The sequence below is a fragment of the Epinephelus lanceolatus genome, chromosome 10 (genome assembly GCF_041903045.1).
Source record: "Epinephelus lanceolatus isolate andai-2023 chromosome 10, ASM4190304v1, whole genome shotgun sequence".
NCBI lineage: Eukaryota > Metazoa > Chordata > Actinopteri > Perciformes > Serranidae > Epinephelus > Epinephelus lanceolatus.
In genome coordinates, this window is record NC_135743.1 from 19659785 (window position 1) to 19674918 (window position 15134).

Sequence of the window (15134 nt, forward strand, 5' to 3'; positions counted from 1 at the left end):
ACCAAAAGACTGATTATCAGGTATCAAAGTCATGTATGGAAGCAAGTTTATATTTTGATCAGTACCGGATACTGTTAAAGTTATTTTATTTTTAATTTGTGTTAGATTAGCGAGTAGTCCTTGGGTAAAATGTGAGGCAGTTTATCTTCGTTCAGTTCATAATCCAAGTATTTTTGTTGAGCTAAAGATTAAATGACATATCAGTATCAGCACTCATTCCATTTTACATAGATGAGTTTGACATGATAAGTTCACAGATGCAGGAAAACATGAACATAAACATGGAAAGAAGACAAAACGTAGGTGCATTACATCCTCCTGCGACACTGTGTCCTCGTATGACGACATCACATTTTGGGTTTACTTGACCTTATGCTTCATTCTACTTAATTTAGACCTGTTGTCCTCGCTCGTGGACACTTTTTTGTTCCATCTAGTGGTAGTAAGAGCACAATACACTAGTCCTTGTGAAAATAAGATGGCAGCCATCTCTTCCAAGTCAGTCTGCAGCCGATCCTGACACAAAAGTGGACAAGATTCAAAACCTGATTGCATTTTATGGTTGTTTGTGGTTAATAATGTTTGTAGTTTGATACGGCAACAAATTTGAACAATTTTAGCAACTGTAACAAGCTAAGACACTTAATTATTGTCTCGTTGAGGACATTGGGACTCTAATGTCGTCTCATTTGGGGACATTTGGAGTTTATTATCGTTTTGTTTAAGGACATTGGGACTTTATGATTATTGACAGTGTTTAGGTTTTTATACTTATCGGGTCCTACTGATCCCAAATAGCTAGGAGAAATTAAAAATGCATACTAAACAAAAGTTCGAGTCTCAGATGGATATGTGCATAGCGTATCCTCACTTGGCTCAGACATCAGACTTGTATTTTCGCACTAAACATCTGACCATTACAGGTTAGTGAGTTAGGTCTTGGTAGGAGCTGGTTATTAGTGTGCAACTTACCTTGGTATTGTGGCAGCTTGTAACAATGGAGCTGCTTGTACTGACATTAATACAAGTTGGAGAAGTTAGAAACATTGCTATTGGTAGAAAACAAATAAGGTTACTTTGTGTAAAAATTACTGTTACTTACTATTAAATTACTTTTGTTCTTACACAAAAAGTCAACGAGTCATAAGTGCTGAGACAAAATGTGTCACGACCTTACTGGATTTCCCCTGACTCAGGCTCTGTCCTGCTTCCCTTTGCTCAAGTTAATATGTTAGGTCACTAGGCCAAGACATTACTCAAGTACTTCCTCATACTCCCTAATAAATGTTAGGGAGTGCTCTCAGTCTACTCTGTAACATTGTGTAGAATAGGACGTTGACCTTTTGTCATGTAAAAGTTTTTTTGTGGACAGAGACTGCTAACTGCTTTCTTATAGAACAGCTCAAATTATAATTTGATAAAATTGAAGTAGTTGGAACAGTCTTTCTGGGCCTTGAAAAGCTTTTGATACTTTAAATCATGATATCCTCATTCATAAACTGTCTAAACAAAACGTTATAGTGGTTTCTCGGTCAGACAGATACAACTGAACAGTGTGTTATCATCAATAATGAGGAGTCTTCTCTTTTACAGATGAGAACAGTACCTCAGGGTTCTGTTCTTGATCTGCTTCTTTTTAGCTTATACATTAATGACTTACTACAATCATGTGTTGGAGCAGGTTTTAAGATGTATGCAGACAAAACAGTCATACATGTATCTGCTAAAACTGCTCTAGCAGCTTCCATCATGTCACTTTCAATCCATATCAGCATGGTTTGAAAAATCATATCTCACATGTTAGAAAACGGTGTCAGTTTGCTTTTCTGCCAGGGCTCGGTCATCAGCAGAAGCTATTGTGTTAAACTAAATATTAATGGACAGCATATCAAACTGGTCCCAGAAGTCAAACACCTCGGCCTCATATTAGATTCACAACTTAAGTTTGAGAAACATGTTAAGATGGTGAGCAGGGTTGCAAAAACAAATTTGCATACTTTTAGACTTATCAGAGGCCGTCTCCAATTTCATGCTACAAACAGTTTCATGCACGCTATGATTTTTTCCACATTTAAGTTTCTGTGTAACCTCTTGGTCACCAGCAGCATCTACAATAAGCCTCTTATGATGATATGCAATCAAACAATTAAAATTTTGGACAGGAAACAGATAACAGCACATCATTGCCATGTTCTTCAGAAACTAAATATGTTAAGTTTTGATAGTTTCATTAATTTTGCCAGTTTCAAACTCATCCATAAATGCCCACACAATCAGGCTCCCCAGGTGCTCAGTGACCTCATGGTTCCACTTAGAGTTTCTGGCTCAGTAACACGTGGAGCAGCCGATGGGAATTGTGAGGTTCACATGTGTAAATCCTCATTTGGATAAATAGCTTTAACATGTGGAATTCTTCACCTACAGAGCTCAAATTGGATCCTGATTCAGATCACTTTAAACTCTTTAAAAGAGGACTCAGTAATGCAGTCATGAATAATGTGGTGCTTCCTATTCTGTGTTGCTAATTATGTATTGCAGTTTTATGTCTTCAGTTTAATGTGTTCAGTGTGTACTTTTATTGTTGGTTGTACTTTGCACTGTTACTTTTATTCTTGTTGCTGAGTCTTTTGTATCCTAAGGCTCAACTAGGGACGGGCATTGCAAATTTGCTTAGGCCATAAATGATGTGGTGTGTGGCATTTATGTATGCTACATACTTGTCCCTATACAAATAAACATTAAGTAAATAAATAAATAATACATTAAGTTACCGCTGTTAAAAAAAGAAAAAAAATACACAGAATATGTATGAGCTAGGTTCAAACTGCCCCATTACCTGATTAAAATTGTACAATGCATTAAAAATGCTTTTACAGAATAAGACATTTAGGACCAGAGGCTTGGTGGACAGAGTAGGAAAGTTTTTTTTTTCTTCAATATAATTTATGTTTACAGTAGGTAGCCCAAAAATGTGGGAGGGCGGAAACTGCAAATCAGGGTGGAGGACATGCACAGGTTCTGCACAGATCATCTGTCTGATAATCGTTTAATTAAAGGCTACCTGGAGACTCCAACGACTTTCAAGGCTCTGAAGCAGGTGAACTTGGCCTTCTGTTGAACAGAGTGGTAACCAAATCAGGATCAGTCGCCACACCCCAACATGCTCTGAACTACAACATTAAAAAAAGAGGAGCTGCACAGTGTGCATGCTTCTGAATACCTTTGTCAAAGCCTCTAGCAAGCTCTGTGCAGACATTTCTCGCTCTTCTTGCTGTTGTCTCATGCACAGGTATGTACATGAATTAACCTAAGCTGTAACATGTTTAACATAGCTGTGGTGAGTGATCCTGGAGGGTTAAGAAAATACTGATTAGGGCCAACAAAAATGGTCTGAATCTCATAGTTGCATATGCAACTGCGTGAATGATTTTTTTAGTCCTGAAAAACAAGATGGCAGTATCATCAGAAGACTTAACCATGTAGTGTTTGCTGTGCAGCTGGGACGCATTCATGTAGTACAAAGTAGGGATGTCCTGCTCAAGTGTTTTTGCCCCGGATCCAGTTAATTTAACGCTGAGTATCTGCCAACACTGAGTCCCGATCCTATACTTCTGTGTTCCTAGATAGTACAGCTGCACAGCGCACACTGCAAGTACATTCAAGTTAATAAACCAGTCCAATGTAGAGCCTATGCTTTACAATTGAAAAGCTGTGCAATGCATTAAGAAAAAAATCTTTGCATCCAAGCTGTTCCCTAATGTTTATTTATCTATTTATTTATTTGACAAAACTAAGTAAGTAAGTCTAAAACAACAACAAACCCTCCCTTGAATCTTTTTGGTCTTGTCACTGTCTCGAGGGAATGTATCTGTCCCTTGAAGAGAGTAGCCTATTCTCCAGTGTTTGTTGCTTCAGTTCAGCCTTTACATGAGTTACCGGAATGAATAGTATTTCATTTAGTATTCATTTTTATTATCTGTACATCTTTTTTTGCAGATTAGGCTACATAAATGTAAAACGGGGGGCTTTTGTTGCACTTGCAGTGGTGTGGTGAGTGTGGTTGTCCTCTGTTCTGCACCACTGTCTGTCTCTCCTCCACCTGCGGATGAACACAATGTGCCACAAACACGAGACCTTTACAGTAAGCTGAAATCAAACGAGTTTTTGATGAAAAAAGCAAAAAAAACCAGTGTCATACTGATTTTTTGCTGTCGTATATGGTGTGTTGTGTTTTGCCGCAGGTGGGGCTTAGCTCCTGCTCTAACACACACGTTAGCTGAGTAGTGAAGAAAAAGAAAGCGGAGAGTTGGAGATGACTGCACTCTGCGAATATAAACACCTGTGTGACAGCTGACGTTAAAGGATTGGATCCTCTATATAACTCAGTACACCTGATCCCGATTAGTTAAAAAATGCCTTGATAGGCCTGATCCCAATGCTTGAGATCAGATCAGGACATCCCTATTTCTTAGTTTGGCCCATGTCCCATCATTTAGCATGGAGGGGTTGGAATTTATGACCTATACTGCAGTCAGCCACTAGGGGGACATTCAAATGTCTTGGCATTAGTCTTGGAGAGCTGTCATGTCGTCCATCTTTATACTGGACATAGCTGTCCAGCTAGCTGTGGACATAAATGAAGCTCATGTGTCACATAAAAATAAAAAAATAAATAAAAAGAAAAACTACATTTATTACCATGAAGTGGCTTTTCAAATGATACACCTGAAATGCTCTTATACCTTCATAGAACTTACAATAAAAAGAACACATCAAGGCGACTGGTATGGTAATCAGTGTCTCTTTAATTTACAGTCTAAGAAAAAAACAGTAACAACACCTATTTAAAAAAAGTACTCCCCAGTCCCAAGCAGGTAACCTTTAAACAATCAAATGTGAATCTCAATCTGTATTGTACAAATAAGACGAGCGGACGCACAGCAAGGCACAACAATTGTTTTTCAGTTGTACTGGCGGTTAGCCAAACAGACATGTCTAATCCTAGACTTGAAATAGTTCGAGCTATGCACTGACATTATAATCTTATTCTAGATTTACAAATATGTAATTCTTGCTCTACAAACTGCCTTGTATTTCTGTCTTACAACTACAGACTAAACAAATAGTAACGTTGAGCCTTTTGATACAGTTGAACACAGCTTACGCAACAGATTAACCTCCTGTGACCTTGTGTCCTCATATGTGGACATTGCATATTAGGTTTGCACCACCTTATATTTTATTTTGCTTAACTTAGACCTGTTGTCCTCAATCCTGGGTGCTTTTGTGTGCCATTTAGTGGTGGTAAGGGCATATCAGGGCATAAAAAAAAACCAAGATGGCAGCCATCTCTGCTGAGTCAGTCTGCAGCTGATCCCAACACAGGAGTGGACATGGTACAACACCTGATCAAATGTAATGGTTGAAACTTTTTTTTATGCTTAATAATGTTTGTAGTTTGATATGGCAACACGTTTGACCAGTTGCAGCAATAGTAATGAGCTAAAATGCTGTAAATTTGGAAGTACTCGTTTGAGGATATTGGGACTTTATCATTATATTATCACAGCATTTTACATTGGCCAATTAAGTGTGACAGACTGTTCCTACAGACAAAAAGGACAGTCCTAACTTGGAGTATGGAGCAAGTTAAATTCATAGAGGTACAAGACAAACAAATCACAAGGCTTTTATGCTGCGTTATTTGCAATTTTACTTTTGCACTTGTTCAGACATTGAAATAAGCAGGTTTGAACAGTTTCAGACATGAACAGTGACCCCTAACCCATTGAAATACAAAACATTGAACATATGTTGCATTGTCTGCAATTTTCTTTTTGCACAACAAAGTTCAGGCATTGAAATAAACAGTTTCAAAAATCCATCTTCCCCATATGAGGACAGGATTTTATTCCAAAACTGCTTACTGTTTAAAGATGAGTCTTTACACTCGCCATGTCCATCTAATCCCAAATAGCTAAGAAAAATTAAAAATGCGCACCAAACAAAAGCTCGGGTCTCAGGAGGTTATATTCTCATCAGCGAACAGCAATTAAAAAACATCAAAAACTATGGCAAGTCCTTTACAAACAAAGTCAAAATCCTGCCCAGCCAGGTACAAAAACTTCAATGAATGTCTCTGGAGAAAACAAAATACAATCACTATCAATATTATATACTGATTAGTGGTACCAAGATCAAGCAAAGAGCTACTGTAACATAGTAAAATCTTTGACGGCAAAATATTTAATGAGCAACATACTAAATGTACAGGTAGTTATCCTTATAATAACAGTCTCCTATGCTGCCAGCTAGTATCTTAGATCTGTTGGATGGTGTAAAATGAAAGACTGCAGAGCATAATAAGCTTTGACCCCATACAGTTTGGTCCCATGTCACATCAGGGTCATTTGTAGGACTAGTTAAACAGTGACGTTTTATGTCAACATGAACTACAGTGTACTTATTGCTTTAAATCTAGACAAGAAAAGGCTCAAAACAAGCCTGCACACACAATATTTCTTCATATACACAAGTATAAGGCACAAGCTGATTTGATCTATGATGTGATTTTTTTTTTTTTGTTACTACTTAAAAATACAAGTGAATATTTTTTTAAATCATTCCTGTGACAAAAGTGTAACATTTCCCTTAACCATAAAAAGCAAAACAAGCATGTGACGTAAATCTGAATTCTTATGAGAAACAGCAATTCACCCTCAAACAGTGCTTCTACTGGTTATAGGTTCTGTCCTGATTGGAAAATAGTTGTGTCAAGTCAGAGTGAGTATCCTACACTGAAAGTAAAGCATAATGAGAGTCTTCAAACGTTTTAATCTGCATTTATGAATCCACTGTGGCGGATAAAATCACTGAGTCAGATGCCATAACAACACAGAAGAATATTAAGATTTCACTGCTTCACTGCTCAAGTATTCTCCCCGTCCATTTCTCCGTCTTTATGGTCCTGTTCTGTCTCCTCTTCCCGGGCGTCACCTTGCTCCCCGTTGATTTGGAACTTGTCATGCGCCCATTTGGGGCTATTGGTGTTGGGGCACCCAGTGGCTTTGCGGATCATGAATCGCGCCCTTCCACGCAAGAAACCTCCCCGTCCTCGCCCTCGGTTGTCCACCCACTTGTGCTCCGCCTCCCGTTCTCTGTCATCGTGCTAAGAGACAAAGGACAGAGGGGTGTCAAGAGAACAACTTCAGAAGTACTAACTTGAGCTAGATTAGACTGAACGACAACATGAGGCTAATTCAAACAGAGATGGGAGGCATAAATGGGAAATAGATCGACCCTACCAAGTAGTATTTTCTGCTTTTGGGTGTGTACTCTGGGTCCCAGTCCTCATTTTTTGGGTGCACTGCCATGTTTGCCATGTTGTTACTTTGTGAGCAGTTTCCCTGATAATTGCCTCTGTTCCAGCCCCTTCCCCGAATTCGGACTTGCTGTAATTAGACATAAGACATGAAAAAAATTAAAGCTGCAAGCAGCAATGGACGGGCCCTTGCACCTTCTTCCTGTGTCCACACTAATCATATCTTGCTGTCCTTCATGTGGAAACCACACCATGTAAATTTAATGCCTAATGATCTCTGTCACATAAGGCTGACTTCCTGTTGTCAGTGGGTGGCACTATCAGTCAAAATGGGCATGTCGATGTCTTCAGACCTGGACTCCTATCCAACATGTGAAACTGGGACAGGTTAGACTATGTAAAGTCACGTTACAACAGTTTTGTGTCATGGCGAAACATGCAAATTGCTCACCTCTTGATGTGTTTTCACAAAAGCACAAGAGCTTCACAATTAATTTGGCATTATGAAGTTCTTAGGATTCTGCTGCCCAAATTTGAAATAGACCCACTGAATCCTCTTAGAGAAATCACATGACCTGAAATGACCGCCAAGCTATCAAGTATTTTAGCGAGTGTTACGCCATCCAAATTTGAATCAAATCTGATCAACTTTGTAGGACATGTTTGAAAAAGTTCGCAAAAATACAGGGAAAATGCACATAATTCAAAATGGCCGACTTCTGGTTGGGCAGAGCTCATTAAACCTCATGAGAAATATGTCTGAAATGATGAGAATAATGTGCATACCAAATTTCGTGACTAATGGAGCAACTTAGACCTCCCACACTTTAGAGAACTTTAGAGAAGCCTGCTAAACACACATGAACCTAGTGACTGTATATTGTCACAATGTTCACAGCTTTTGATGTGTGTGCCAAGTTTTGTGCATTTTCAAGTATACCAAGGGTGTCAAAAATGTGTTCAAAGGCTAAAAGTAATTATGAGCTCTATAGAGCTGACATGCCACACCCAAGCTCAATTGCGCCACCAAATCGTAATAATTTCTGGTCTGAACATGGCTGCAAAGTTTTGTGAGTTTTTATGCATCTTAAAGTCATTTAAAGTTTTCGTAAAATGAAAACTAATGCAACAGAATCCAAAATGGCTGACTTCCTGTTGGTTGAAATTTTTTTCAAAAAAACTTAACATGTTCTTAAAGATGAGAAAAAGGATCTGCTCCAATTTTGTTAACATTAAACGCACTTTTTTCTAACGTTGTTTGGGAACGCTATGGAACCTGCTAGCCTGAGACCAGTCACTGCAGAACATTGCAGTTTTCACCAGTTCTGGTCTGTGTACCAATTTTAATGAGTTTCTGAGTATTATAAGCCCCTTAAATATGAGATTGTGCAGCATATAATAATGATAATTCGTACGACCAATGGGCCCTGGCGCTTTCGGGCCCTAAAAAGCAGCGAAATCACTGACACACAACAAACTGTGAAATTCAATTGTACAGTGTAATTTGACAACAGTCATTGCTCCACACTATGCTCCCCTGTCAATCCAACATCATGTGTTAACTTACAAATCCTCCACGTGGCCTTCCTCTTTCAGGCGGTCCTGGCGACTCTCTCTGACCCAGTCGGGCCTTGTTAAAGCCTTTATCTTTGGGATCAGACTTGCCATGGGGCAAATCTTCTTTTTGGGACTTAGAGGACGAAGAAGACGAGGACGAACTTGAGCGAGAGCGCTTCTTCTTATGTTTCCTAAAAGGAGAAAGAGTATATGTAGAATCCATCATGGCCAGCTGTTAATCATGCAGGGGAAATGAACAACAGCATTAAACACATTTGTGGGTAGTTTGAAACAAGTACAGGGCAGTTGCACGTACTTTGATCTCTCACGGCATTTGGAGAACTTTTCCTCAGTTCTCTCTCTACTACAATCTGGGGAATCTCCCATGTCTCTTCCCCGATCTTGATCATATTCTCTGTCATGGGTGGAGTATTTTTTACGGCGCTCAATATCCAAACGAAGGTCCATTGGATCACCCTTCATTTTTTCCCCGCCGTCCTGAGCAAATCAAAAACAGAACACAGCGTCGTGGACAGACTTTGGATTAGCATGAAGATGCTATCAGTCTGCTTTCAGCCAAGCTGATCTTAAAACTAAACAGCGAGGTCCATGGGTAAAAAAGGTGTGGGGGGGGCCCGGGTAACAGCCAGCTGGCATGAATAAAACCAAGCCATTCTGGAGTGAATTTTCCAGTGCACTTAAAGGGCCAAACCAGTAGTTTTGCATGTTTTAGGATTAACTTCAAATGTGAACCATTCTCCAAAGCATATGTTTTTAGATGCCTTCAAAGCAGCTATTGAAACATGTTAAAAAAAAACATCAACTTGAAAAGACTTAAAATTTGTTTCAGATAGGCAATCCATCACCGTCAGTATTACGTTAGCTGTATTTTGTGTAATTTCATGGTCAGCGGTCAGAAGGCTGCATTTTGAAAACCTCCTCACAGGTGCGTTCAAATGCTTGTGGGAAAGTCCAGCATTCCAGGGCTTCAAGAATCTGCTGCACCACAGCAACAAACAGCACCAGCATATTTCACATTGGCTTCCATATGTCACATGACGTCCAGCAGCCAATTCCCACATTTCAAACATCAGAGCCTCAGAGACGTGGTGCTTTCAGGCTCTTAAAGTGTTTTCAAAACAATCCCTAAATGTGCACAGTGATGTATTTCCTATGTCAAACAAGTTTCAAGTCACTCTAAGCTGATTATCATATTGTCTGAAATCTGTGAGGTATGCTTGGGCGAATAGTTGCTGGTACTTACTATACAGTAAACAATTCATAGTTGTGGAGCTACTGGCAAAACGACTAGTATGGTTCTTTAACAGTAGTGAAGAAAGAGAAGATAGGACTGTTCATGCTAATTTACTCAGTTTGATGTACTTAAGTAGTATTTGCGCCTCATTTTTTACAAATGCTTGACCATATGTGTCCATGCGCATCAATAAAGAAACACTATGAGGGTTTACTAAGAAAGTTAAGCACATAAATATAAGCACAAGTGCATAAAGTGCTTGCTGTTGGTTATTTCCGTTCCTTATTTTTGTAAAGAATACTTACGAAGACATTTGCTTAGAGTCCCTTGAACAGCTTTGGCACAGTGGCTTCCATTTCTGAACTTATATGATTCATTAGCCTTGGTCAGGCTTGTGCCCACAGTCTAAGCAATTCACCATGTGTGAAGGCGATATATAACAAACAACAAAGTCAAAGTGCCTTATTTTGCATTTTCATTTCTTAGACTGTGCATCTCCCTTCAAGGAAAGCCAAAGGCTTCCAGAGAGTGCAGTGTAAAGGCATCTGGCTTGCTCACTCGTCTGCTGTTGTTTGTTTTTCCAACATACTTCATACTGCAAAATGTTCAGTCACCTTGTAAGTGCCATCCTCTGAGCTTTTCATCGCCTCAAAAAGTTGAGAGTGTTTCTTAAAAGCTCTTGGTGAAACATCAATTCGCCTGTGAGAGAATCACAGTTAAGACAAGATGATTAAATGCAGAGTACAGCAACAACCACAGTTACAGGTGCCACAACGACAAACTGTGAGCTACATTGAGCTGCGAGCACGACACAACACAGACAAAAGAAAAGAAAAAAATGGTGGGAAATTAAAACTGACCTCCACCGAGCATGAGAACAAATAAGCCAAGATAGTCTGTTGTTGATTTTCAGGTAGGAAAGGTGAGAAAAATACCTGAAAGCTGTTAAAAGAGGAGGTGAAGCCACAGCACACTGAAGGTGAGAGGGTCACTCAATAGGCGACTCTACCTGTGTATCTCTGGGCTTTTTCTTGGCTTCATCATTTCCTTCTCAGCAGCTCGTCTTTGGTACATGGTGAATCGCTCGTTTAGAGTCATTCCACAGGACGGAAAGTGCTGAGCTGTGCAGGGAAACAGGAAAAATAGCTGTTCAAGTTGTTAGTGCTTCTGGTGTCTTGTCATTTTTCCATCCCACTCTGATGCTGCATTGAACTGAATATTCCCATGTGTCATATTCCTGTATTTTATATAGGAGGTAAAACATGAGTGAGTCCTCGCTTGTTTTACAGTCGCCTCAAAAACATGATGTTTTTGCAGAGAAACTGCAGCTTCTTTGCATATGATGTCACACATTGGTGCACTGTCCAGATGGAGGGCAGGCAACTGGAGGCAAAGACTGACAACACCTCACTAATGTCTATGATTTGTCCTGTTTACAGATGTTCCAACTTCCACTTTAAGTCCTAAAAAAAAGGGATAGTACGGAAAGGGGAGATGTGAAAAAGAAAAAACTCCAGAAGATGTGGATCAAAAACCTCTTCAGTCTGTGGGAGCAAAATTGGCTAAAGTCAAACATTAACATTAATGCCAGGTACACACTACACCATATCAGTCCGATTGTAGATCGACGCAGTGTCGTACAGTGTCGGCATGGATCGTGAACGGCAATGAGATAATCCATCGTTTCATCTCTTGTACTGTGTCATAGTAAACGACAATCGACGCTGTGCCTGGGACGCCTCACGACTTCCTGACAAAAAGTCCAGCATGTTTGATTTTCTTTTTGTCGTTCACGACTTCTCCCGTCACAGCTGTCACTTTGACCAATAGAAACACAGAGCGATCTGCTGCCGTAGACAACTGTATGTAAACAAACCCCAGGCTTTTAGAAATTTCCTCTAGGGATGTTACCACACAGAGTAAAAGGGGGAAATGATGGTGTGAAACAGCAGAGGCACTTTGTCAACCTGCTGAGTACTTCCATTAGCATCAAGCTAGCAAAAAATGATACTTCTCTAGAATGGAGATGGACATAAAGTAAGAAAATTAAAAAAAATAGTGGCGGGGCTTTTACTTACCACAACTGCAGAGGCTACCAGCTTCATGTGAAACAGACTACATTAGAAACGGGCCGTTATTTATCATTCCCTCTGTATTTTTATATTTTTACTTTTTATCCATTCCTGTTTCCTGTTTGATAAAGTTAATGCATTGCGCCGTCATTTCAAACTCAACACTTGTATCTGTTTAAAATTAAAAGCCCATTATAACTGTGGTTGAGAGAATCCCTTCATTTATTGAACAGGCTTTTATTGTGAAACATTTGCAGGAACTTGTTGTGGAGGATTCAGTGATGTGCATAGTTTGCATGCGGTACTTCAAATGTAGCTCCTGACATCTGGTGGCACTTTTTTATATTACTATACAATCACAGTTCGGCTGGAACATGAACAGCCACAGTGACTGAAATAATAGTAACAATAAAAATAGGACAAGAATAATGTGATGACGTCACGCATGTGAAAGACGACCAGCGATGATTGGTTGTGGACCAATGGTGTAGTCTTTCATGTCAGTCAGCCGTGTCACAGCAAGATTTTAGGTCTCCATAGTCGCCTAATTTGACATAGTGACTGTTAGAACAGACAAAAATGTCATGTAGTGTGAACCCGGCATAATGCGCGTTAAACATCCAACATGCAAGAGTTGGATGCAATTACAGTGTGCTGTGACAGCTTCTTTCACCAGACCTCTGAGAACGGTTGACCTAGTAGGTAGAAAATGGTAGCTGAAGTTAGCTAACCTTAGCTCGTAACATCAGCCAGCGGTGCATCCATGTAAAGACTTGAAAATAAAAGACAATTATACTCAAGCACACTCACATGACCAAAAAAAACCATTAAAAAAAAATAAGATGGCAGTTGTTTCAGTTGTCACACAAAATACTCAAAGTCCACCAGACTCTTGAACGCTTTCATTGGCTCACCGTAAAACATAAGTATTGTTTGGAGGTCTGAAAGACGTGGTCATTTGTAATGACGATCATGTCCACACTGTGCCAATTGGTGCATTACTGGGAAAAATCACTTTTCTTCAGTTTGTATAGATTACATTCAACATGAGTTTCAGTTTTCTGATGATACCTGCTGCCTGCAGGTTCATCCAACACCACAGTATGTGGCTTTATCAAGCCTACTACCTTCCCTCAATCTGAACTTCACACGTCACAATAATCATGTGATTGTAAACAAGCTGTTACTAGATCACTCCACTCTGCTGTTAATAATGTGAGGACAGCAAAGAGGTGCAGACTCACCTTTAATGTGGTGAACGATGGTGACAATATGCTGAGCAAACAGCTCAGAGGGACTCCTCTGTATCTGAGCAGCCTTAACATGATCAAAGATAGAGCGGAACTCCTGATCCTTTTTAGAGGCCTGCACAAGATCCTGAGACAACTGTCGCTCCTCGGCTAAAATATCAGAGCTGAAAATGACAAAAACAAAATCTTTAGTCTGTTGCTTTCTTTTTAAATTGAAAAAGGATAAAAGCAAAAGACATATTCTTTAATCACAGGAAACAAACATTCAAACAAGGAAACTGTTGCAGAAACACATAATATATGTTAGCTACTACTGCAAAGTCTCCAGCTGGATGTACAGATATGACTCCTTGCTAAATGAGGAAAGACCCAGTTTGGGACCAGAAATTGTTATATGATGCTCACCTTATCAGGCTATCTCCGAGGAAATCCATTCTGACATTTAATTTAGTTTCCTGTTTTCTTGAGGACATGAAAGGCGAGTCCTCTCCCCTGAGCTCTCTGTCAGAGTTCCTTCTTGGTGGTGGTGTAGCAGATGGGATGGAAGGAGATTTTGCAATCTTCCTGGCTTTACCACCCATGTCTGGAGACAGTTCCTCACATTTTCCTGCTAACTCCCTCTTGGCGAGGGCAGCAGCAATGGCCGCTGCTTTATCCTGCTTACGACTGAGATACATGTCCTCTGCCATGGCGTCAAGGTCACAGTTAGCTACCTGGGAGTAAGACACATTCTGCCATTTGCCAAAGCGTTCATCAAACAGTTCCCGGGCTGAGTTAGTGACCTTGATCTTTGGCTTAAAGGACTCGTCTCCATTGTGCCAGTCTTTGTGAAGTGACTTTGACTGAGGCTTGATTACCATCTCCTCCTCTTCCTCCCCGTCAGCAGACAGAAAAGGGGACGCTTTCAAAAAGCTGTTCAGAGACACTTCACCATCAATGTCCTCTTTGTGCTTTCTTGACACCGAGTCAGAGTGATTCACTGGTGCTTTGCCATTCACTTTTCCTTGTTCCATATCCACATCATTGGCTTCTGTGTTCTTGCCATTTTCCAAAGCTTTAGCTTTTTTATTTTGCTGCTCCTCCAAAAACCTAAACAATGACAAGAGATAAAGAGCTGCATCTAACTGGGCATGCAACTTGTGAGACAACTGCGGTAATGAAGCCAACAGACTATCTGACAAGATGTCATATTAGAGCCTCGACAAATAAAATTTTCTAAAACAGAAAAAACAATTGTGTCAGATTAGTATTTCATCTATAAAACCAAATTAGACATAAAAGCATAAGGAATTTCAATTTAAGTTCCAGTGCGTAGGATTTAGGGGTATCTGTTGGCAGAAATGGTATTATATTCCTAACTAGGTTGTTTTCATGAGAATATATTCACCTGAAAATCTGATTCATGGTGTTTTTGTTCATTTAGAATGACAGTAGCTCTGCGATTGGTTTAAAAGTGTGGAGAAAATGTAAGGAGCCATACGATTGGCTGAAAGCGAACACCTGATTAACTGATGAATCTGTCAATCAGAATCATAAATTTGATTGACAGATTTATCAGCCAATGGTGACGTTCGTTGACCTGCGACGTCAGGGGAGTCTCAAAATTCACCACACAGATTTCTCTCACAAATGTAGAGAGGTTCACAAATGAGAAGCATTTTGTAAATGCACATTCAGCA

General features: G+C 39.8%; 1 protein-coding gene across 5 annotated transcripts in view; it reads right to left on the reverse strand.

The window, feature by feature from the left end:
* Window positions 1-4785: 4785 nt before the first annotated feature.
* The window catches only part of thrap3a (thyroid hormone receptor associated protein 3a), an 87077-nt gene continuing 76728 nt past the window's right edge, over window positions 4786-15134 (reverse strand). For 4 of the 5 annotated variants that reach the window (XM_033640861.2, XM_033640859.2, XM_033640862.2 and 1 more), the window contains 8 exons: window positions 13861-14544; window positions 13450-13619; window positions 11143-11254; window positions 10748-10832; window positions 9195-9376; window positions 8889-9069; window positions 7305-7451; window positions 4786-7168 (listed from right to left, as the gene is read on the reverse strand). In XM_033640861.2, coding sequence (XP_033496752.1) covers window positions 6929-7168; window positions 7305-7451; window positions 8889-9069; window positions 9195-9376; window positions 10748-10832; window positions 11143-11254; window positions 13450-13619; window positions 13861-14544 — 1801 coding nt within the window. In that variant the 3' untranslated portion in view covers window positions 4786-6928. The remainder of the gene's footprint in view (window positions 7169-7304; window positions 7452-8888; window positions 9070-9194; window positions 9377-10747; window positions 10833-11142; window positions 11255-13449; window positions 13620-13860; window positions 14545-15134) is intronic. The other variant, XM_033640864.2, reaches the window with a different exon arrangement.